Source organism: Lonchura striata, chromosome 4 (genome assembly GCF_050655825.1).
Source record: "Lonchura striata isolate lonStrDom1 chromosome 4, ASM5065582v1, whole genome shotgun sequence".
Taxonomy (NCBI): Eukaryota; Metazoa; Chordata; class Aves; order Passeriformes; family Estrildidae; genus Lonchura; species Lonchura striata.
In genome coordinates, this window is record NC_140706.1 from 22,960,403 (window position 1) to 22,984,281 (window position 23,879).

The 23,879-nt window shown below is 38.1% G+C and overlaps 1 protein-coding gene across 1 annotated transcript in view; it reads right to left on the minus strand.

The window, feature by feature from the left end:
- Positions 1 to 6,373: 6,373 nt before the first annotated feature.
- SMIM14 (small integral membrane protein 14) overlaps positions 6,374 to 23,879 on the minus strand; it is a 38,555-nt gene continuing 21,049 nt past the window's right edge. The window contains exons 3-5 of the mRNA XM_021533192.4: positions 17,902 to 17,950; positions 10,450 to 10,598; positions 6,374 to 9,483 (exon numbers count right to left, since the gene is read on the minus strand). Of these exons, the coding sequence (XP_021388867.1) occupies positions 9,451 to 9,483; positions 10,450 to 10,598; positions 17,902 to 17,950 (231 nt within the window). The 3' untranslated portion in view covers positions 6,374 to 9,450. The remainder of the gene's footprint in view (positions 9,484 to 10,449; positions 10,599 to 17,901; positions 17,951 to 23,879) is intronic.

Here is a 23,879-nt window from a genome sequence, read left to right on the forward strand (position 1 = left end):
GCCCCGCCTCCTCCTTCCCCCGGGGGCGGAGAACGGCGCCGGCCCGCCCGGCGCTCCCCGCCCGCCCGCCCGGCGCTCCCGCCAATGGCCGCGGGCGCCTCGGGCGGGCCCGGCCCGGCCCGGCCCGGCGGGAGCGGGCGGCTCAGGGGCCGCGGGGCCCCCGGGCACGGCTGGGAGCTGCGGGCGGGGCCGCTGAACTGCTCCTGGCTTCTGTCTCAGGGGATTTTTGTGAGAGAGCTTAATTGTGGAGGTTGAATAATTTTTTGTCCTTCAGCTATGGTTGCTGTGAGCTAAAGAAAACGGTGCTCGTTCTCCTGTACCGTAGCACGGTCTCAACAAAGAGAAGTGAAGGGAAACGTGGATAGGTTACAGTAAAGTTCAGTGCTTAAAGTTTAAGCTTTTAAAGTCCAGTGGCGAACATTGCCCAGAAGAAGGAAATAAAACGAGCTTGCACTCTTGTGACCTGGGCACAGCCCAGAGACCTCTTGCCTAGCAGTATTAAAGTTCTCGGATACTGCTCTTGCCTTTTATATAAACATGATATGGTATTAGTATACTACATCTGACTTTGGGAGCAGAAAGATTGTGAGAAATCGGCTGTCTTTTCTTCTCCAGTACATTTAAGTTCACTTACACTGCCTCTCCTAGATGCTGGGTATGGGATTTTTCTCCATCTGTACTATTGTAGTGATTTAGACTTTAAACAGATTACAATTTCTATGTTAAGTGTTGCCAGTCTAGGTGCATAATACATGCCTGTTCTTATCAAAGTGACCAAAAAATTGCCTTTTTCTTATATGGCATTTTCATCCATAGCTGTTAATACATATTTTAAAAAGTTTAATCATTATTTCTGTTTTATATCTTATCCTATTACTACTTTGGAGGATCTGCTCTTTCTCTAGAAGAATATCTACCTATTTGAGTGAGTACATAGTGTAATCACAGGTCTTTTAGAAATGTGTGAAATACATGTTTTTCTACTGAAAGAGCCTACTGAGGTTTGCAGTCAGTGCAGGATCCTGGCAGACTCAGCGTGGTTAGTCAATGAACTGCCTGGCAAAGGCGCAGGGTTCACTGTGTTTATTCTGAAGTAAAAACAAGTCATACCTTTTATCGTTGCTTACTGGCACAGATGTCTCAGTTTTAAACACATCTAGGTTTGTGTTTTGTTTTTTTTTTTTTCCCCCAGGGAAACCTAATCAAAGCAAATAAGAAGCTCAGTGAGTGACACAGAAGTCAGCCTCAGCTATACCATCCTCTTTGAAACCCCATCTATCTCCTTAGGTCTCAGAATAGCCATGAATGCATACATTTGTACTGCAAGAATGTTATCTGGTCCCTCTGTACCAGCCACAGCCAAAATCACTTCAGATCGTTTGAGCGATCTGCTGAGGGTGTTGGTAAGTGTGCTTTGTGTGTTCCTCGCACACAAGGAGTGGATTTTTTAGAAAGAAGAAGGGTACAAGGCTGGGTGTGTGTGAGGACTTCCCTCTGCCTGCTGGTGTATGTGTGGTAGTCAGTAGGTCATTAGAGTCAGCTAATACCTCCCAGTTACTGAGTTTGCTAAGAACGAGGGCAAGAGCTTCAGAGCCTTCCTAGGTTGGGGGCGGGGGGTTCAGGCATACTTACCTCAGAAGAGTGTCATGTCCTGAGAATTATAAAGCAACATGTGGATCTAACACTCCACCTGCATCTGTGCTACTTGCCAAGGAGCTTCAAAAGGGATCTTTTTTTTTGTATCTGGTAATCATAGCCCTTTCCTGGGAGGAGAAAGGTCTGGGTTGTTTTTTATTATTTGAGAGCTGTTTCAAATGTCTGAAGAACCCTTGGAACAGGCAATGGACCCCAGTCCCTTTTCTTGAAGTAAAGGACCTTCACTGATAGACAGTCACACTCTTGCCTGAGATGCTGATCTCACATTCCCTCATGCAAACAGCACAACTTAACCTGAAAGGTTGGACTGCATGATCTTGGAGGGCTTTTCCAGCCTAACTGATTCTGTGAAAGGATGAGGAGGGTTGCTGTTCTTTCCCTATAGCCTACACTCTGGTGGTGAGGGTGCTACAGGTAGATTTAAAAATGCAGAGCTCAAAGGCATTGCAAATAAATGGTATGAAGGAAGTTGGGTCTCCCCTCTTCTTACAGAAAAAAAATCTGAGTTATTGGATGGGATCTTCTTGGTTTTTCCATTGAGGCAGGCCCATAATTTACCAGGATGTGGAATTTTTTCCAATAGCATTTAAGGCAAGAAAGGTTATGTAAGGCTGCTGCAAAGCAGATGAGACTGGTCCACTGTTGGTCATTTTTAAAAATAAAAGTTGTGAATTCTGCTCTATTTTTTTGAAGGCTTAGTGTAGACTGTGAATACTTTTGCAGTGCATGATAAGTAAACTAAGTAACAAGAGGAATGGGGTTTCAGGTGTATGTTTTTCTTTAGCATTGGCAATTGACTAGGTCAGGTGAATCCCTCTTCCAGCATACTGGGGAGTGGGTTTGAGGCCACACCTCTGCCTTTCCAGAAACTACTGAGCAAAGAGCATCTGAATGCCAAAGGTGGGTGGAGGGGCCACTTTTCACCTCCTATGTACAATCTGTTCTGTTATGCAAGGGAGAAATGATTTTTTTTAAGGATTTGGGGGATGAGGGGAAGGAGAGGGAAGACAAAGAGCAAGCGAGTTCATGATTGCATAAATCTCTTGGCTGGCATCCTGATGTTGGAGGTGGGAGGAAAAGCCAGCAAAGAACCCTGGATATTAAGATTTTGAATCCTGTCTGGTTATTGTTTAATGTCAGACTGATTGCCAACCAGATTTAGCTGATCATTAACTAAAGGCAGCTGAGTTTGTGTAATCAGTTTCTGACACTAATATCTGACACAGATTCAACAACCACTGTTGTCTGTCAAACCTTTCTTTAACTTTCGACAAAGCACAGCTGGGAGATAACTGCACCTGTAACTGGGAAATCCAAAGTACTCAGCAGCAGTCCCAGGCTGAGGCACGAAAGTGCCCAGACCAGCTGGATCAGTATTTGAATCTGTGCCTTGTACCTTACAATGTGAAGAGGAAGGAAAGAGACGCAACTAAAGAGATTATTCAGGACACGTGGGACCGTGCATGCCTGTTGAAAAGGCTCCAACAGCTGCATAAAGCAGGCATATGCCATTTTTGAACACAGGCAGATGAGAACCTGAGTTCTATGTGTGCTCAGAGCCAACATTGTCTTGCTACAAGAGACATTTTCTGCCCGGCATGTCCCTATTTGCACCTCTCCTCACGTCCACCTCTCTGGTTCACCAGAACATGGACATTGCTGAACAGCCTGACAGTTTGCCTAAACATCTTATGATTAATCTAATACAGTATTTTCTTTGCTGGTGACAACCAGCCTCTCAAGCTGCAGTTATTGGTAAAATTCGTTGCAAAATGCAGTGAATGTCTGGTCAGGTTCAACATGCCTGTTTGCATGGGACATGGAACATCTCGATAACAACCTCATCAGGTCCCATGTACAATATTCCATGTAAATAAAATGACAGTTCCATGCAGGATTAAAACTTTTGAAAGCTGGAGGAAGGGCAATCTGAGAACTCTGATGAAAATATCCTGTCAAACCCCATTCTTTAGGTTACTGCACAACATTTTGTTTCCCAGTACACGACCTTCCTCTAAGTACATTATTTAAAGCTCTCAGTATACAGAGAAATTATTCACACTTCCTTCCAGGCATGATTACTTTTGGTGGCCTCTCTGTTGTTTTCTAAGTGCCTCTTTTTTTTTCTTCTGATGTTCTTCTGGAAACTATACAGTTCTTGCCAGACATCAAAGCTGTTCCTCCAGGAGCAGTGCTGTGGGCAGCAGTGTTGCTTTTTGAACACGGGGTACACTGCAGCTCCCACCAGGAGAGCCATTTCAGGCTAACAGCCATCTCAACAGAACAGTAAGGAAACATGAAATGCTGGAACTAATGCAATGGAAGTCAGAGCAGCCAGATAAGGCACTGCTTTTCATCACTGCCCCATTGGAGAGAAATCATCCTGTAGCATCCCTTCTTTAAAGGGTTTTACTCAGCTGAGCAGTCCTATTGCCATAACAGCTGTTTGCATAAATTAAGGTGAAGATCTGATCTACCTTCCCAGTATAGCAAGAAGCTAATTTGGCTTAATCTCTTCCCCTTACATACTGAAGCCCAACACAAGCATACAGCAGGAGGGAGTGTCAGAGACAAGATGCATTTGTGATTCAAATTGCAAGCTAATATTTGATGAAGGGGAGAATGATTATTTAGATTTTCTATTTCAAACAAGACTGCATGAAATCACTAAGGGAGTTGAAGAAACCCAATTTTTACTCATCATCACAAGAAAGCAGATTTTGATGCATTACCTGTGGTGTTTGGTGTAGTACCAGTCCTATGGAGGCTTATTTGGGTTGTTTTCTTGCTAATCATTCTCATCTCATCATTTATCATTTCAAGTTTTCCCCTAAACTGAACACCTTTTTTGAGATTTGCTTTTTATATCGAACCAATGGCTGTGACCTTCAGAATGTTGTACAGTGGTGGGGTTTTTCACTGGTCTGCTAAAGGAAATCTATTTTCTCATCTCTAGATTTTAAAGACAATTTTTGCAGCAGGAGAAATTAATTTTAAACCAGTTATAAGTCTGAAAACTATATAGTCACAAAAATTATTCCTCTGTTTCATCATCCATAGCTTGAAAGATGTAACAACAAAACCTATACATGAAAAGGACTGCTTATTTAAACTTTGCTACATGTGATCTTTGATAATAAATTACTGCTTTATTTTCATTAAATATTTTACAGTAACATTTTCCATAAAGGCAAGAAGAGTGAAACCTTTAAAATCCTGTATCTATAGGGTGAATTAATATATATTGCCAAATATTGAAGCACATTTGTTTCAGAAACCCCCTCTGACCAGTGCTCTGACCTGCAGATGTTAAAAAGGTAGTATGGAAGCCAGATTCTTCCAGCTATTATATTTAACTACAAAGTGTCTGCTATGGGAATTGGCAATTTTGATACATGTGTTGTTACTTTTCTTATATGAAAAGAAAAATCTTCAGCTAATGTTGCCTGGAAGTTGTGTTCTTTTACAAGTGAGGATGTGGTTCAGCATAGAATATTCTGCTTCTTCCCCCACCCCAAAATGCAGATCTTTGCAGTAAACGGCACTGTAGGCCATTGGCTGGTAATGGAGAAATAAAGAGAAGGAGAAAAATATGTTAGTAGTCCATTTTGGCAAGGAATTCACTTAATGGAATATTTTGCTGCAATTATTTGGTGTATTTTCCCCAAACATCCTAAATAGGGTAAATTTTTTTTCAGGCTTTGGGGCAGAGTAATTTTAAATTACTGATGATCTTGAACAGCTAGACCTTGTACAGATCTATTCAACAATATGAATTTAGATTTGTGGCAATTTTTTTCTGCATCACTTTTCTCAATAGGCATCTGCATCCTTGGGAAACATTTTAACAAGTATACTTAGAAGTTTAGCTTTAGTTTCAGGCATTATTTATAATCTCATGTTTGAGTAAAGAATAAATTTTGATGAGCAGACATTATTGATATTTGAGTAAGGTCTTGTACTGTTTAGATTGACTCAAATGCCTAAAACATCTGTTATTTGTTGTTGTTAATATTATATTATTCTGATTTTGTTTCTGATTCTCTGGTATTTACTGCCACTATCTCTGGATAGCTGTATATTATTTTAAACCCTAATGCTCCTCTGGTTCTCCTTTTCTTCCTCAGATTAGCACAGGAATCCCTAATGAGGGATCTGAGTTGCTGTTGAGGCAGTGCTCAGAATTTTGTGCTCTGCTTCCAGAAAGAGTGCTGCACTTCATGGGAACAGTGAGGAAGCAGCAGGTCTCTACTGCTCCTACACACTGCCTTAGAGCCATTGCAGCATCTTCATTCCTCAAAGCAGCTCTGGCTCCAACACTGCCAAGATCAAGAACTGGAAAATAGATTGCAATCCCAAAATAGTAGGATTTGATCTAAAACAAAGTGACACAATCAGTGTATTTGCCATTACTTTTTTTCTTCTGTATTATTTCGAACTTCCTAGGTTGCATAACTACTTCAAAGAGCAAAAGGCAGAGGTAACCATGTTGGTCATCAAAGGATCTTAAACCTTGGAAACTGCTTTTTATTTGTTCTGACTTGCTTGAGATACATACAGTAGACAAGTGTCCATTAGAAAAGTTAGAATTTACATTTTAAAAGTTACGCAGGCGACACACTATTTTTACTGACTCATAGATTTCAAATTACCTTAGAAATCAATAGGGTGGTGCAGTCCTATATCTTATATAAAAACTAAGAAACAAAGACAAAAGTTTACTAATGATTGCTATTTATTTTGTTAAGTCAATAAAAAGTGCATAGTACAAGCCCTTTATCCCAATCCAAGTACTCAGTAAAATATTACTAGGAAACTGCAAATGGCACAGATGATTTTTTGTTTGGCATAATTCAGATATTTTAAACCACCGATTTACATTAAGTACATGACATCTTCACTCTTCCTTTTTCAATCATTAATATTACAAGGCTAAGTGATCTGCAGACAGTGCATGAATACATAAGATTTCTCATTTCAGAGTATAGTAATTGTGTTAAGCAGACTCTAAAAATACTATTGTTTTAACAAAGTTAAGGTATAATTGTAAATTTCCCTCCATATTTTCCAAGTTGCTACAACTTGCATCTCTGACTAACCAAGCTTAAAACCATCATTACAGAACTGATCATGCCCTGGAGCTTTGCATACCACTAATCTCTTCCCAAAATTTACCATAAACATCTGTAACCATGATACAATGATTTAATCATAAATTACATCACTAAAGGCCGGATTTCTGCCACCCTTACTAAAACTGCTACTAGTACATTATCTCAGAGTAGTTCCACAAACTTCAGTGCAACTACTTGATGAGTAAGGCACTATTTAACACAAGCAAGAGTGGCAAAATACAGTCCTATGGTTACTTACTTTTATTTTAATTAAGAGTGCTGATCTGAATTTTATCTCTTGGAGAGAGTATCTGAATTTAAAAGGCAGACATTTTGATGTGGGATAGTGGCCTGGCTCTTTAGTAAAACATTTTACAATAAAATATTTCCAATTTTTTTTTTCTTTTACATAGAAAATTTAAAATAGCAATTTACATGAGGAAAGCATACATGTATAAAATCACTGGAACAATTAGAGGAATTTTAAGCAAAGACATTTCATTCAAAGGTAAACCACAACATTCCTCTGAACAAAACATTCATTTGCTAAGACTCTTAGAGGTTTAGGTGGCAAGTTTTATAAATACATAAACAGACATGCAAGTGAGTCTGATCCTCACAAGTGAGGAGCATCTTCTGTAAATCTCACCAACTCCCAATAGGATGAGGAGTAGTGCTCTGAATAGAAGCCTGTTTCAGTTGGCTTTTTAATCAATTGGAAGCTTGTTTTATGCCTCCAATAGTAAAGAATTCTGGCCAAAAATCCTTGGAGAAAAAAGGTCAGTATGGGAGATTATATACGTTTCCTTGTGGGTTCAACAAAATGATGCTGTATTACTTGTTCTGAACAGCATCCCAAACATAAATGTACATGGAAGGCAAAAAGTAAGCACTGGCAGAGTGCTTGTCCCAGTGAAATCTTTACACAGTGTTTGTGGCCTATACATTATTAGACATAATGGGACAAATTCTCTCAGCCTCTCTCCTGCAGTTTCATTGCTTTACATGGCACCACACTGATGTCACTGAGAGCACCTGGCCCAATCTTCTTTTTTCTTTTTTTTTTTTAAACATGCTCCTATGCTTGGGAGCACAGTATTCCATGGAAATTCAAAGGTCAATTACATCAAATCACAGAAGCCCTTCTTCAGGTCTGCACTGTACCTTTACAAGGAGGCTTAGCTGGCTCACCATTTACCCTGAAGAGCAAAACCCTGCATCTGTCAACCATGAGATCTGATGTGAGATTTTTGTTAGAGCCCATTAATACAAACCTTTTGGAACTTTAACAGTTAGTTCCTTCAGCTCCATAACTAAAGTCCTCATGAAATAAAGGTTTGTAGAGTAAGGCTTAGAATTCCCATATGTCTGTTCTACTGACCTTTAAGGAAAGAAGTTTCATGTTGGTAACATAAAAATGTTCTTTACATTATTCTGATCACTTTTTCAAATTGAACAAGAAAAATATACAGTGTTGCTTTTCTGTACATCTTTAAAATGTTCTTAAATTAATGTACATAAAAAAAGTCATTCCCATTTGCCATAATGGGAGATGTGCACAGGTGCGTGCACAGCCACACATACACACACTTAAACATACCACACATACACACATTTATTAGATGGAAGAGACATGCCATATGTAGTCACCTGCAAGTTTGTTATTCTACGATTACAACTAGTAGATAAAGATGAAATGTTAAGAATTGCTGATAACATACAGGTGAAAAAACCTGAATAATCCAGTACATGTAGTATACCAAAAGTTGGTAACTGTAGTAACTTCTTGGTATGATTTCATCCTGTCCAATATCCATTATATCATGGCTAAAAACTTATTAAGGTACCAATTATGAAAAGACTATGCCAGGATAGAAAATTCTACCAAGTCCTTCTTCCTTTGATAAAGTCTCTAAATAAACACACCTGGGTTTAGAGTATGTTTTTTTCACAACATATTGAATAAGACATCCAATTAACTAATGAAAATGGCTGAATCAACTTTTTTTGGTGGTGTAATCTTTTGTGTAAAGTTCCCAATATATAGATCAAAGCTTTGACAGTGGCAATTGTCACGTTCACTTACGTGTGCATGCACACACACAGTATACAATCCATGCTTTTGCCAGCAACCCTGAAAACTGTGTTAGTGGTCTGAAGACCAGAATAAAAGCTGCTCTGAAACCAGGGCAAATATAAAACAATTTCTATTTTTCAGCGCATAACTAAGTATTTCCAGCCATAATATAACACTCAAAGCATACTGGAGAAGAAATATGAATCAATCTGAAGAAAGGACAGTAACCCTCCATTCTTGTAGGCGGACTGGGATTTTCTTTTTCATTCAATGCATATCAGAAATCACAGCAAAGAAATTAGGATCACTGGAACAGAAGGAGATTGAGTGGAATGTCCACAGTAACAACCAAAACACCCCTGCAATGCCTTACCATTATTCAAATTACAATCTTACAGGAATTGTAATAACATACAAAGCAAAAATTAACTTAAAATTGAAGTTGCTAAAAGCAGTTCATGAAGATTACTGCCAAGTGATAACTCTGCTCTATATAAATGAGAAACAAAAACCATATTGAGTGGAGGTTAGGAGTAATCTGGTCACTTCGTTCATTTGGTCGTGCAAGGTTTTAGCTGCTGAACTTTCCCAATACCGAATGCTCTAGTCCACTGGTGGGGCTGGTGGTTCTTGTCCCTTGAGAGAAGAAAGGAGGAAAGGAAAAAGAAAAAGGCAAGTACAGAATTAGAAACAGTGTTTCACATAGTAGGATTTAGCAATAGAAGAACTCAGAAGTGTTATATTGTGTTTTCTTTCATGGTTTTTCAATATCTATAAAAATAATTAGAAAAAATGACCATCAAAACCCTATACTTTTTCCTGTATTAATTGAGATTTTTCCATGATCACACATGTAGGACAAAGACCACTCTTGTCAAAGTATCATGCTGTAATTTTGTTTACTGACTTCTCTTAAAGCTGTGCTTGTCCCCTTTCACCTAAGAAGGCAGGAGGCAGTTTCATCCAGGGACAGACAGTGTCCAGAGGATACTGCACCTGCTCCATCCCCCACCTAGCCTTCATGATTTCTTTTGCTTTAGTCTAACTCATTTTAATTTTTAATGGAGTTCTGAGAAAATACAGTGAAAAAAATGGGAAAAAATTACTTTAAGACAGTATATGTGACATTCACATTCTCTGAACAGAGAGACATAATTCTGTCTCTCAGGAGAAGCACAAAGAGAAGAAGAGAAAATCTTTATCTCTGCTCCTTTGTTTTCCCCATGTGGAATGTGGTATGGAGACTGTTTACCTGAAGTGATTGCTTGACTGGATTCTGGTGAAGGTTGTTTGGGTTCAATGACCAATCGCATCCAGCTGTGTCTTGGACTCTCAGCAGAGAGTCACAAGTTTGTAGTTAGTTAGACAGGTAAGTAATAAGTAAGTATGTAGAATAGTATAGTATCTGTTTAAGTAGTATATTAATGTAATATAGTATAGTTTTAATAAAGCTATCCTTCAGCCTTCTAATCTGGAGCCAGACATCATAATTTCTTCCCTGCATCTGGGGTTTGCCGCATTTTTATTAAAAGTGTGTATTACACCAAAATAGATTTAAGCTATTATAGAATCTCCCTGCAGGGCACTTGAAGCTGTACTTACATTGTGTTGGCTGGTTGGCTTTCCGACTGTGTTTGATCCTCTGAGATTACTTGGTCTCAGTAAGAACAAGACAAGTGCAATCACCACCCAGGCCATCATTATCATGGCAAAGCTGATGCCATTGTCACTGGAAGAGTTTGGTCCTGGCACTACAGACAAGAAAACTCAAGTTATACTAGTGTAACAACAGAGTTCTTTTCATCAAGTGAAACCAAAAATGCAATCTCAGGAAAAAATCCCTGAAATCTTTTTTAATTGAGTGTTCTGATTAGTCCCTCATTTTGGCTTTGAGACAGTAATACTGTATTTTGTTGTCACATTTCTTACCCATTTGAAAAGACAATAATCTATTTCATAATATTTCACTGACATTCTTAGAATTATCATGAATATTTCTTAAATCATATTAGCTCCTAGTGAACTGGAGATGATAAACACATTCTTCACATTTAAGAAATCAAACTTGATTTTTAAGAAATCAAACTTGATGCAAAATATATTTATGTAGGAAAACCCCCCATATGTATGTTGGTTTTTTTTTTTTTAATGTGTTTTTTTTTTTTTTGTTGTTGTTGTTTTTTTCTTTGCCTCAAACAAATAAAACAGTAAGACTAAACTGATGAAAGCTTAGGCTCCATTGTTAGGGGCCCCAAACAGAGAACATGCTAATTTCTAGCAAGAAGGGAACAAATAAATGGTAATCAATTTCTTGACTCTAAGTTATTTCTTTAGAGTTTGTCTGAAGATGTTTCAGTGTCAATATGCCAGATCTCCATGACTGATCATCCAGATCATGTGGTATTTCTGCTAGCAATGTATCTGGCAGGAAGTGAAAACATGCTGCAGAGATACATTCCAAAGAGAAGCCCAGGAACATAATATAAAAATTTTACACCAAATTTCCATACAGAATGCCTGAAGCATCAACATGTAGAAATAAATTTAAGAAAATACCTCCAGGCTGGAAATGGCTGCTCTTTTTAGGTCAAGAAACTATTGCAAACACCTGCACATTTTAAAACAACTTCTCTTCTGAAAGATAGCTTCAAGTAATCAAACAGTAACTAATCTTGTCAGCTGAAGTGTAAACCCATGTACAGATAATTACCTGTGGTACTCACATTTATTTATTTATTATAGTATCTGAAGGCCTAACATCTTCATTAATGATCTAGATGATCAACTGATACAGCTATAATGAGTAACCTTCAGAAAGAGAAGAGCTATTCTATTTTATTACTCTAGATTAACATTTTAACATGCAGAAAACTCCACAGGGATACTTGTATCTGTCATATTTTCAAGTTGTCTTATGTCAATCACCTGATTATGGAGACAAGTCTGGATTCAGTATTGGTTGGAGTGTTCTTATTTAACATTTACTTGATAACTTAGACCCTGCTGGAATAATTTTCTTGAAGGTTAACACTGATAGCACAGAACCACCCTCATCAGCATCATCCTGGGGAGGCATTGCTAGCAGAGGCTCTTCCATGGAAAGGGTTTGTTCATAACACAGCAGAGGGGCCCTGCAGGGAATCTTACAGCTATGCCATTCTCCACAGTGCTGCTCTGGGAATAAGGCTTCATGAGTTGGGGCTGTTGGACTGGTATCCTTTACTGACATCACATGCATTCAAAAATGTCAAAGAATCAAAGACTTCCATGCATTAGAAGTTCATGCTTCTCACAGCACAAACACCGCCATTAACATGTAAAAGCAAATGAAATTGCTTTTGCCTTTCAAGTGTCCAAAATATAGGCACTTCAAAACTCAAGACATTGCTAATGTAGAGGAATTTTATTATTAGAATTCAATGCAATTACAAGTGAGAATTCTTTTGAAAATCTGAGTGAATAAAGAGCTTTGTATATGGAGGAGATGGCATAGTGCACAGAATATAAATAAGAAAACTACAGCCTTTAATTCATTAAACTGTTACACATTGGATTTGAAAGAATATGGAATTGTGAAGGTAAGAGTTTAGGCCTTCAGTTTTGTTGACAAAAATATTATTATTATCAGCAGCATATATCAATATTTTAATCTTGGAAAATCTTTATCTAGCCAGGAGACTAGCATATAATTTGGCATGAAAAGAACAACTGCTTTGTTCTGGGGCTTCCAGACAACATTAATAGCTACTCCTAGACTACCTTCAGCAACAAGTAAGAAGGCTTTAAGTACCTGCTTTAGCAAATATTTCTGGTAGAAGACTGAAAATTCAGATGTCTTGTTAGTCAGGATTCCCCATACAATGCAGAAACGGACTAGTCTGACTGCCTTCTGGAATTTTTGCTGAACATAAGTGCACTGAGGGTCTGTGGTGGTTAAGGAAAAGATGCCAGATCAGGTCATGCTACAGGTCAGGGAAGGGAGCACAGAGGGAAACACCACAGGTGTTCATTGCAAGACAGTTTTTTCCAGCCTGTGTTGTAATACAGTTTAGATGGAACCAAATGTGCTGAAACATGTTCTGAGCTAAGTTAAGGAAGACAATAGCTGATCTAACTGGCCCTGTACTACCGACTCAAGGCATGCCAGACACTAAAACAGTCACAACAATGTTTACCCTTTCCAAGGAACTGTTAAACCCACATCTCTCACAAATGACCATGTGCTTTAATAAGGATGTGAGATATTTCAGAATCTGTTACTTTAATCTCTTATGGGGAAGAGGATAATAAGCAAAATTTCACATAGGTGGAGTTGAATCCAATTTTTCTTACATCACAAATCAAGAATACAGACAGGAAGCTATTTCAGCTACTGGAAGCAGTTTTATGTAGGAAACAACAATCTTGCTACAAAGACATCCATCCCTAAGATCAAAAAATAATCAGATAAAACCAGCTTATGGATCAAGAACAGTTGAGTGAAGGTGAAACCAAGCAGGATGGAATTTATGGTGACAGGCAGAAAAAAAAGATCTTTTTAAGAGTTTGCAGTCACAGTTCCTTTATCTGTAACTGGCACTTTTTTGCAAGTAATTTAGAAGTGATGTTTTGATTCCATGAAGAATAAAGCTCTAAGAGCACCTGTGAATGGTATTTTCTAATATTTTTAGTTCGATAGAAGACTGTCCTAGTCTGAGATGAATGTTCCTGCCACCACTAATTTTGATGGATGGATCTGGTTATTAATCTCCAGTGCTCCAGACACACCAACTAGTACAGAATTTAACAGTACATATTCCCATGTCACAGAGACATGACACACAGTCTCTAAGCTACCTTTCCATGCAACACTGAAACCACCCCAAGGTCTTTATTTTCAGAGTATCTGGTCCCCTGGGTTTGGCATACATATTTATCCACACACTTCTGAATGATGCCTGTGAGCAGTTCTGGCCCTGTGGTTACCTGGAAGTTTTTTGGGTTTTTTTACAGCATGGCTGAATTATCTCTCTGCAGAAGAAAGCTTTATGAGATTGTGGGATTAACTCCCATGGGAGTTACTGACTATGGTGAATCCTATCTGTTGTTCCATGTACAAGATACAGTTTCTGGACTTGCTTTTCCTACAGAAGCAGAGACTAGGCCACACAAACTAGTCTTCTCCCAGAAAGAAATGTGAAGTAGAAAAAAAATCCTTTGTGACAGATGTTTGCAGATTCATTTGAGGTTCTAGAAGGCAGTAAAAGCTATTAAAATTATGAGTTTGGTAAAAAGATCTTTTAAAGGTTAAAGGTCAACCAATTCCTGATTGTGCAAATGAAATAACAAGAATACAATACTAAAACTACTAAGTGCCCATGTTAAATACCCTTACATGAATTTAGTGCCCTTAAACTGCACTAAGCTTCCTTCAGAGTGAGGCTGTACTCTAAAGAAAGAGGAGAAATTTCATTTCTTTTACTGTAAAAGTGTATTCCATGTGGTGCTTTTTGTCTGCCCTCTCATGGTAGAAATATCTTCTTTGGAGTACAAACAGATTGACCACTGGTAAAAACTGTTAAGCATCTGCATGCAGGAAGGCAAAAGCATGGCCTCTGACTTATGTGTTCTTTCCATGATGCTTTAAGCCTTGCTTGTTCTGTGAAGAAAAGGCATAAAACTATATGAAGTATTTTAGAAATGAATCATCAGGGAAGACAAAGAGCCCATGGGACCTTCAGGAGATAATGCCTGCAAGCTGACACTTTCAGAGGCAGGGGATAAGGAACCCAAAGAAAGTCAAAACAGATTTGAGCAGCAGAGGAAGGGAGAAGGGAATTCCCAGAAAAGGGAGGGAAGAGTTGGCAGACATTTCAAGCTGTTAGGTTAGGCTGCTGTGACTGCCCTAGATGAATACAAATCAAGATGAATCACATATACGTATTCATTTTAAATTGCATAAAAATTTGGAAGTAGAGTAGACAACATTTGAGACAGTAATCTCTGACCATATTACAACCTAGCAGAGCACTGAGAATAGTGCTGAAAATATGAATGTGGTAAATTGAGGTCACAACATCTGGGAATTGCTAGAACACAGGAAAAACTCAGGCAATAGCCCGTCATTTCCTTTGACAGGATAGGCTGACTGTGAAGGGCCATGAGCCATCAGAGCAGATCAGTCCCAGCTGGGATCCTCCCTAGGCTGGATCAACCTAGTTGCAACTGATGTTGCAACTGCCACATGTCAGAGAATCTCTGTGCTCCACTTGCATTAGACAGAATTCAGAAAAGAATTACCACTCTTATTCCTCATTTCAAGGGAACGTCTAAGATCTTCTGATTTGCTGAGCATTAGCAATCCTAACAGAATATTAAATGTGTTGCCTATTCAAAACTTACAACCTTTACTGCAAGGCACCCACTGAAGTTGAGGGAACAGTCATCAGACTCTGACACATGGTTTAATCTTACAGCAGATACTCTGATGGAGAACCAGCAGATGAACAGCCATCAAGTAGAGTGCCCAAATACTTGTTGAAGTGGTGCTTATATCTTCCTATACCTAAATCCAAAAGTACTGGTCCTGACCCTGGCAGGAAACTCTGCAGGAAAGTCACCATGACATAATGGTGCCAATAACTGCAAGTAAGAATTTATAGATAATAACACAAAAAAATGAATGAGGGAAACCTGGTACTACTGCCTTGATATGGCTCCGAAAAAAGAACCGAAATAAAGAGTTGAAAAAACAAAGCATGCTCAGAAGAATCAACAGAGGGTGTTTCTGAAAATTTCCAGCTGGTAGCAGCAGCACAACACATGATGTTGCTGTGACATTGGCTGAACCCCAGCCCTGACGTCTTCCAAAACAAAACCACATAAATCTCATCAGTTATTCCACAACCTTGCAACTTAAGAATCTGTGTATGACAACATTCCCAGCTGTGCTTCCAGAAGGAAGACCAAATTCTGGGAATGAGTGAATTGGTGAGAGTGAAACAAACTTGTTCATATCGAGATTCTGAAATGAGGAATCAAAGTCAACAGGAAGTGGAGCTGTGGGACCTAGGGAAGAGGAGACCCACCTCAAATGTAAGTTCAGTGCTTTACAGCTCATAAAAACAGGATGAAGCAATGGACAGAAGATTGGCCCAGAATTATTTTAATTTGTTTCTAAAAACATCTCTAGAAGATTATCCTGGCTAAATCTCTTTATTTTTGCCTTTGACTCCTGGGGTCTTACAGACTGGCACAAGCACAGCATCACAGAAGCACCACAAAGTAATGTGACAAATATGCAGGCTGTATCATTGCATCAGCAGAAAAATACCTTTGCTAGAACTAAATTTAAGCAATATAATAACATAGGAAAAGATTTACTCTGTAATTTTTGCTTTGGTTTTTGAAACAAACCACTGGTTTGGAACAATTGCTGCCAAATTGCTTGCATCTGCACAGCCAGTTATTGCAAGAATCTCAGAATGGAAAGCTATTTGTTGCAAACCATGCAAATCCCCACTGTACTATAGCTTGGTAATATTAAAGCTATCCCACAAGCTTCGTGCCCACACATATCAGAACTTACTCGTTAATACAGTCCTTAGTCTAAAAGCTTCATAAATGATGATGATCCAAGACTCTCAAGGCGTGAGTGAGAATAACCTGGTTGGTTTTGACTCAGAAAGCTCCACACCCTGTCTGTGCCTCCTTCTAATATAGAAAATATTTGGTCTCCCATCATCTTTCCCTCTTTCCCTCTCCTACATGCCTGTGATTAAAAAAACTATATAAAAGTCTAAGGTGTGGGAGACTAAAAAGTCTGCCCTTGGACAGGTGTATTTGGAAGAGGAGAAGTGATAGAAGTCACAGACAGCGTAACTTACAAAGTCCATAAAAAAAGAGTAAGGCAGCAGCACTGTATAGAACATGTGCACTACACCATCTTTTCCTCGGGGGTTGAGGCAGCTCTGTTTTTCCCCTTCAGCCCAGCATGGCACTGAATCTGGGATTGTTTCACACTGCCAGAGCCCAGTGCAAGTCTGAGCTGCATGCCCATTTCTAAACTGGCTTTACAGGGGAGTGAAGAGGGAGGAACATAAGAGTGAACAAAGACATGCACTCTCTCCAAGATGCTGGAAACCTTGCCTGCACTGCTCCTAGACCTGAAAAAGATACAGGCACCAGCAGCTCTTGCTTACAAGAACACTGCTCAGGTGCTTGCTGCTCCCTCAAAGCATTACAGCAGTCCTTATTCAAGCTGGGTGAGTCCACATGCTCAACTGGTAAAGTGATACAAGAAAGAGAGATCCACTTCACCTTTATTTGCAAACATTTGACAGTATTCCCTCTAGCTCACAAAGAGTGTCTCAGGGAGTGTCTCAGGGCATGCTTACATTACTGCATAATCTCCACACAGCTATGCTTCACTGTCGATTCTGCTGATGTTTGACTGACCTACTACTGTTCGCTGTTTGGGAGAGGTTTTTTGATGCACTTCACAGCAAATTCCAAGGAAGTGTACACATCAGTCCTCTGCTTCATTAACTACACAGGTGCCAAATCAACAGAGATGCAGTCATGGTCTGTGTCAGAGCCTCCATTTCCTCACAGTGGAGTAGAGGGGTCACAGTACTGACAGTACTGACAGCCCCAGCTGTGAACATGTGTGTGTGTGTCTGTGCCCAGTATCTAGTCTTCACTGGTTGGGCTGCTCTGAATCTGGGGAGGACGAATAAAGCACCTTCCAAATTTTCCCCTCTCATTCCCCAAATCATCCTATTTGGAGGCTAACAGTAAGATTCAGTAATGCTTGGGGCCTGATTGACAGTTATGCTGGTTTATTGATACCTCCAGGATTCTCAACAATGCTGCTTTTAATGTACAAATGTTCATCAGAGATTGTTAGAAATTACCTCCCCAGCATATCATTTTTATTACTGTAGTATTTGATTTATTGTAATATATTCCTATAACATTAAATCAACTGCTGCATTTTAAAGAACACTCAAAGACTGTGTTTTAATCACTGCAGTTCATTTTATGGCCATGAACCTGATATGAACAATTACTCACATTCCTGAAGGCATTCTGTGTCTGTGCAGTACGACTGGGATTGTCTCAGCTGAAACAGAGAAAAAGAAAAGCATGACACTTAACAATAAGTCTTGGTTGGCTTTTACTGTAATATTGTCAGAGTAATATATTGTCAGAGTAAAGTTCAAGTATAATTGATCCTTTACTGGATGACACTTGGCTTATGGTTTGTGAAAAATCCCAGGTATGGAGATAGTTTCTGAACACTATTTACATAATACCTTTAAATCACCTGACTACAGTGTGATTGCTTCCAATTCAGCCACTGAATACCTTTCAAAATTCAAGGAAAAGAAATGAGTAATGATATAGGAGCTATTACATACAGATGTACTCTCTATACCTGCCCATTATAAATCCCAAAATATCTTACTATTATCTAGACCACATAACATTCAAACACTCTGTGATAACATCACAATAAATGATCAGACTGTGATAATGGCTATGCACAGAGAAGCTGAATTAATAGTTCACATTTAAACTTAGTACTTGCTATTTTTCCCCCTAACACCTTTCTTTTTAAAGCAGGTCTTAATATGTATTTTACCGTTTTTTCTCTTTACTGATGGGTAAAATTTAAAACATTTTCAGTGACTGTAATGACTATTTGATTTACAGACTAGGTAAGCTTGCCTACTGCAAGAAAAGTCAACACTGGCTAACCTGCAAATCAGTACAGCTATTTTACAGATGACAGAGCCAAAAAAGGAAGACAAATATCACATAAATGGATGGCATTTAATGTGCAGCACTGTGGAAACAGATTCTATCCTCTGCTTAGGTAAACCACATGGATTATTAGTAGAAGTTTTTACAAGTACAGAATTGTTACATTGCCTTGGTTAGAAATGACATTTGCTTTTTCACAGGTTTTATGATACAGGTGTGTCACAAATACCAGCACTTTTTGTCACAACAGGCTAATCTGTTTATTACCAGTGTAAATATACAAATATTAAAGAGACGAAAAGATGATGCTCTTTATGTAAGAAATACATCATTTCCACAAAACCCATTTCCCCTTGTATTGGCATAACTGATTTAATTTATGTAATCATATTATGCAAAACACATCAAGGAAACAGATGAAGAAATGAAGAAGGAAGACATCTGGGAAAGTATAAGCTCCTTCTTTTATCATAAAGATTGTCAATGACTGACACATTTGAAAAAGGAAAAAAATGTAATTGGAGATTGATCACATTACTTCTTTCATTAATATATTAAGGTCTACTAGCAAATTTACTGAAACTACAAAAAAGTCTCTTAGGAAGGAATTTGGAAGGCTGGAAGCTATTTCTATAGTTAAAAACAACATTGAGAGAAATTCAGGCAGAATACTTCTCTTTCTTACTAATGGGAAAGATCTACCAAACTATGTGTATTTTCTGCCATTCTTATATAAAAGCTCATTTTATTTTAAAACTTTGGAAGTAATTTACAAAGGGAAGGTGTTATCTTAGCAACAGTACCCATTTGAAATATTTGAAAGATTTCTGAACTGAGAAAATCGGATATTCCTATAAAATACTCATATTTTAGAGAGCTCAGCAACATAATTATCTTCTGTTTCTATAACAGTTTAATTCTCAGAGGGGTTTAATTTATAATCCCTACTTAAAACACTGTTTACAGATATTCAACATAGAAAGATGACCAGAATTAAAACGGGCAACAGATATATGATCAAAAACATTGCACAAGCATCTCGTTATCCCCCTCTGTCTCCACAATAGCAAGTCCTCATATAGTTTATCTAGTTTTCCTAGATATAGAACACTGCCTGGGGGTGTTCTAGCAGTTATCTCCCATCAGTTATCTCCATTCTAAGTGTCACACTCTGTCCAAATGCAACTTTTTTAAAGCTCTAAGATAGCTCTCTGAGCCAGGTAACAAATCTGTTTTTAACAGTTCAGCGAGAAGCTGCATATTGTCCTTGTGGGATGAAACACAGCAGATCATGAAAAACAGGCAGCAGTAAAAAGAGGTTTTTCTTAATTCACTCAGGTGAACAAGTCCCTCACTGTGTAATCCAATATGAATCCGATTCCTTGTGGTCACTCATTTAGTCAAAAGACAAGAAACTCTTCTGGCACACGTATGAAACGCTTACGTAAATTCAATGGCTGGGAAAGGTAATGCCTTTCGCTAAAAGAAGAATGTTCCTTCTACCAATTAGCTCTCTTTTGACAATGACACCCTTTAAGGAACATAAGCAACTGTTGGGAAAAACTGAATTTTCAGTAGTAAGGCAATTGAAAAAAGAGCAATTATAAGGGACTGGAAATAAATAGTTCTTTGTATTAATATTTTTCTAATCCGATGTGGAGGGGAAGTTTGGATGAAAGTTTGTGGAATAATGGTAAAAAGTTGAACCAGACTTCATCTGTTCTCAACAAAACCCTCAAAAAGACTTCAAATACACTCAGTGTTTTTAAGACTGGGAACACTACAGAGCAGATGAGAAAAATTTGAACAGAGAAGTAATTCTTCAAATACATTAACTCCTAGATACTTATTAGCAATTATTTTGATTTTATTAATACTTCAGAGATCCTTGTGTGGCTGAAAGTGTGAGTTCAGTGAAAGATTAATATCTGACTGTCTGATCTAACATCTACTAAAGCCATCAACAGCCTTTTCATCTTTTTCCATATATTCTAAAACAGTCCCTTAAGAAGAACACAAAAATTAGTCAAGTGAAACATGAAGGCATATTCAACAAAAGAAGAGAAAAATGAAAATGAAAAATGTTACAAAAATATTTATATTATTTTAATAAATTTAAATAAAAGTATTATATCTGAGTTTTAACATTCTCTGTGCTGTTTGTCATTTAAATAGAATAAATGGCTTAGTACACTTGAGCTAAACAATTAATTACTTTTTTTTATTGTCCAAAATGAAGTAAACACAAGTTGTAAATAGCATGAAAGCTAGAAGAGAGCTAAAAAGAATCCAAAATTTACAGTTTTAGTACAGTACAAACTTGAAAAAATAAAAGTAAAAATATTAATTACAAGCATATATTATTTAAAATACAACTGGGAACTTTCAAATATATTTAAAGTCTTGAATTGCCTAAGTTAAAGTAATTTAAACTAATAATCCCCAAGCCATAAGAACTCTTGGTCAATAGGAATATTTGGTTTCCATTAAACCCCTGATAAGTTCCTGGAAGAGGTAGTAGTGGCAGAATCACAGCAAATCAGTGCCCACTTAGTGACATATTATGAATGTAAACTCAATACAATACCAAGAAAAAAGAAGAAACCAAGTTACTTTCAGTGGTAATAGAAAAGGGCTCTTCCTCACTCCTTTCCCATGACACTGAAATTCTGCATTGCAAAAATAAAAAGGGTACATTTCAAATGGCTCCTAGCTCCAATTTGAAATTGTTCTTCCTTTTTTTTCCTTTTCCAAAATATACAGCTTTTAGCCCCAGTTCACGCTAACACAACAGTGTTTAGATCCTGCTCCTTTGAGCCAAGGACAATTTAACATGCCATCTTGTGGATCAACAGCATCCACCCATCAAGCACACCTGAAACCTGTGTCCTGCTGTTCCTCTTTCAACAGATGCCATGTTATGGTAGGAGTCTGAACAGTTTTTAGCAATGAGAGTTTCCACTTTTACAATCCCCAGCTGTGAACAAAACATGAACAGCCACAGTAAAGGGACACTGCTATTGGCCTCTGAAAACTCTTATGGGAAGTCATCATATTAAGTAAAGTTTTGTTGTTTCTTTTTTTCATGTGCACACAAACATGCCACTGTGTGGTGAAAACAGTGTGAACTTTTACTGCATTTTAGCTGCTCCACAAAATCACTGAAGTCCAAGTGAAATAGTAAGCCCAGTGAAAACAGTTTCATCAGCTAAACAGAGAACTTGTTTTTCTAACACAGGGACCTCAGCCACTAGGACAATTTCAGTCTTCCTTGAAAAAAGTTCAGCTACTTTGCACTGCTCATCACAGATACCTGCTGTGGAGAATGAAATGCACACTGTCCACCTATATAGTAAACAGTTCTTTCTGCAATCCTCTGCTTCCTCTTCAGAGGAGTTTAGTGAACGTCTTCAGGTGAATTTTCAAAGTTTACTATGCCAGAGTTCAACAGTCTCTCAATCTCTGGGACTCATCCTGCAATCTCTGCTCAGACAACTTTTTTTTCATATTAAAGTCAATAGCATATTACCTGAAAAAAAGATTCAGGGTTTCTATCCAGTGTGAACACGTTGTCTTGAGAGTTATATATATTATTTAAGAGTTAAAAAAAAGACAGAGCATACAAATATGAGGAAGATACCAATGATCAGACAGCTCACCAGTTTGTCATTTTTCAGGAGAAATAGCAGCATAATTCCTGTCCAAAAGCACTTTCCAACTCCGGAAATGGTGTACTAAAGAGGTAATGAAACAAGAACAACAGGACTCACGGCAGAAACAAAGTGCAACCATCAATGCACTCTAGTGTGAATGGTAGATGAGGCAAAAGTATACTATTAGTATATTATTTATGTAGAGACAAATAAAATAACTACATTTTAGAGTAACTGTTTTGTCTGTTCAAAGCAGAAATAAGTCCTCAGAAAATACAGAAATGAAAAATTAGTAAGTTCATGAGACAGGTCAGGAAAAGACCTCCATACAAGAAACTGTGATGTGTGAAAGAAAAAATGAAACAGGTAGAAAGATAGAGAGCAAAAACAGATAATGGTGGGAATGAAAAGAATAGTTAAGCAGGAAGGCAAATAACTAAATTGATATTGTGACTTATTCCATGAATACAAGTAAATTTAAAATGGAATCAAAGACTGTTGATAGAAAATTTTAGGTGATAACAAGGACAAATTATGATCCCTTGTGAAAATACTCTTTTGCTATTTAGACCAGCTGGAAGCTCTGCTTTTGCTCTCCAACAATGCCAGAAGATAACAACACAATGGCATACTCCTGGTTGCATTCTCATGCTTCTGAGTAATGGAATCATTGTTTAAGCTTTGTTGGCAGCCATGTCTGTTTCCTCCAAACTGCAAAAACAATCTAGTAAACAACACGATAAATAAATTGCCAAATAACACCTATATGCATTATTCTGCTACAAGCTGGCAAAGAGAAATAAGAGGAAAAGTGGCGCACTGATGGAATTTAACTGTCTCTTAAACTACATTAGCTTCTCTTAGAGGAACAAACAAGGAAAAAGTGAACAGTGCCCTCCCTACTCCTTCATCTTCTATGAGTATATGCAGAATTAGGGTAAATGATTGTTCATACAAGGACAGAATAACAGTCTGCAATAAAAATATAGAGCCTAGTCCTGTGAGGTGGCAAGTAATTTTCTCTCCAATTGCAAGTGAGAGAGAAGGATGGTTGCTGCATTTCAATTTACTATTTCTAGATTACAAACCAACTTTTAAGACCCAGAATAATTGGCCAGTAATGACAGAAGGAGAACATTAACTTTCATATTGAAATATATAACATTTTATGGAGGAAGATGCATCAGAAGTCCCAGAGACCACTGCAATCTGGAGCCCTGATCTGGACACAAACACATTCTTCTCTTCATTTTTTCATTTGTTCTGGGATTGTGGTTTCACCTTGGTGTCATATAGATATTCCTTTCTCACACTTCCCTCGCTTTCCTACATTGCCTGCTTTACTGGTACTTCATTTTATAATTTTGCTGACCTATGGGATCAATGACATCCTCCTTTTACTGAATGCAAGGCAGAATGAATAAACAGTGAAAAGAGGATGAAACAGGATGATGATGATGAGGGCCATTACAAGGAGCTCACAGCATCTCTGTCTATGTGAAATACTAGACAACAAATACACAAGGCAGAATATTAAACAGAGGCATTTGAAAATGTGCACAAACAACATACGTATCTCCACAGAGGACATTTGCAAACTTATATCTAAAATGTAAAACCAAAATAGGTATA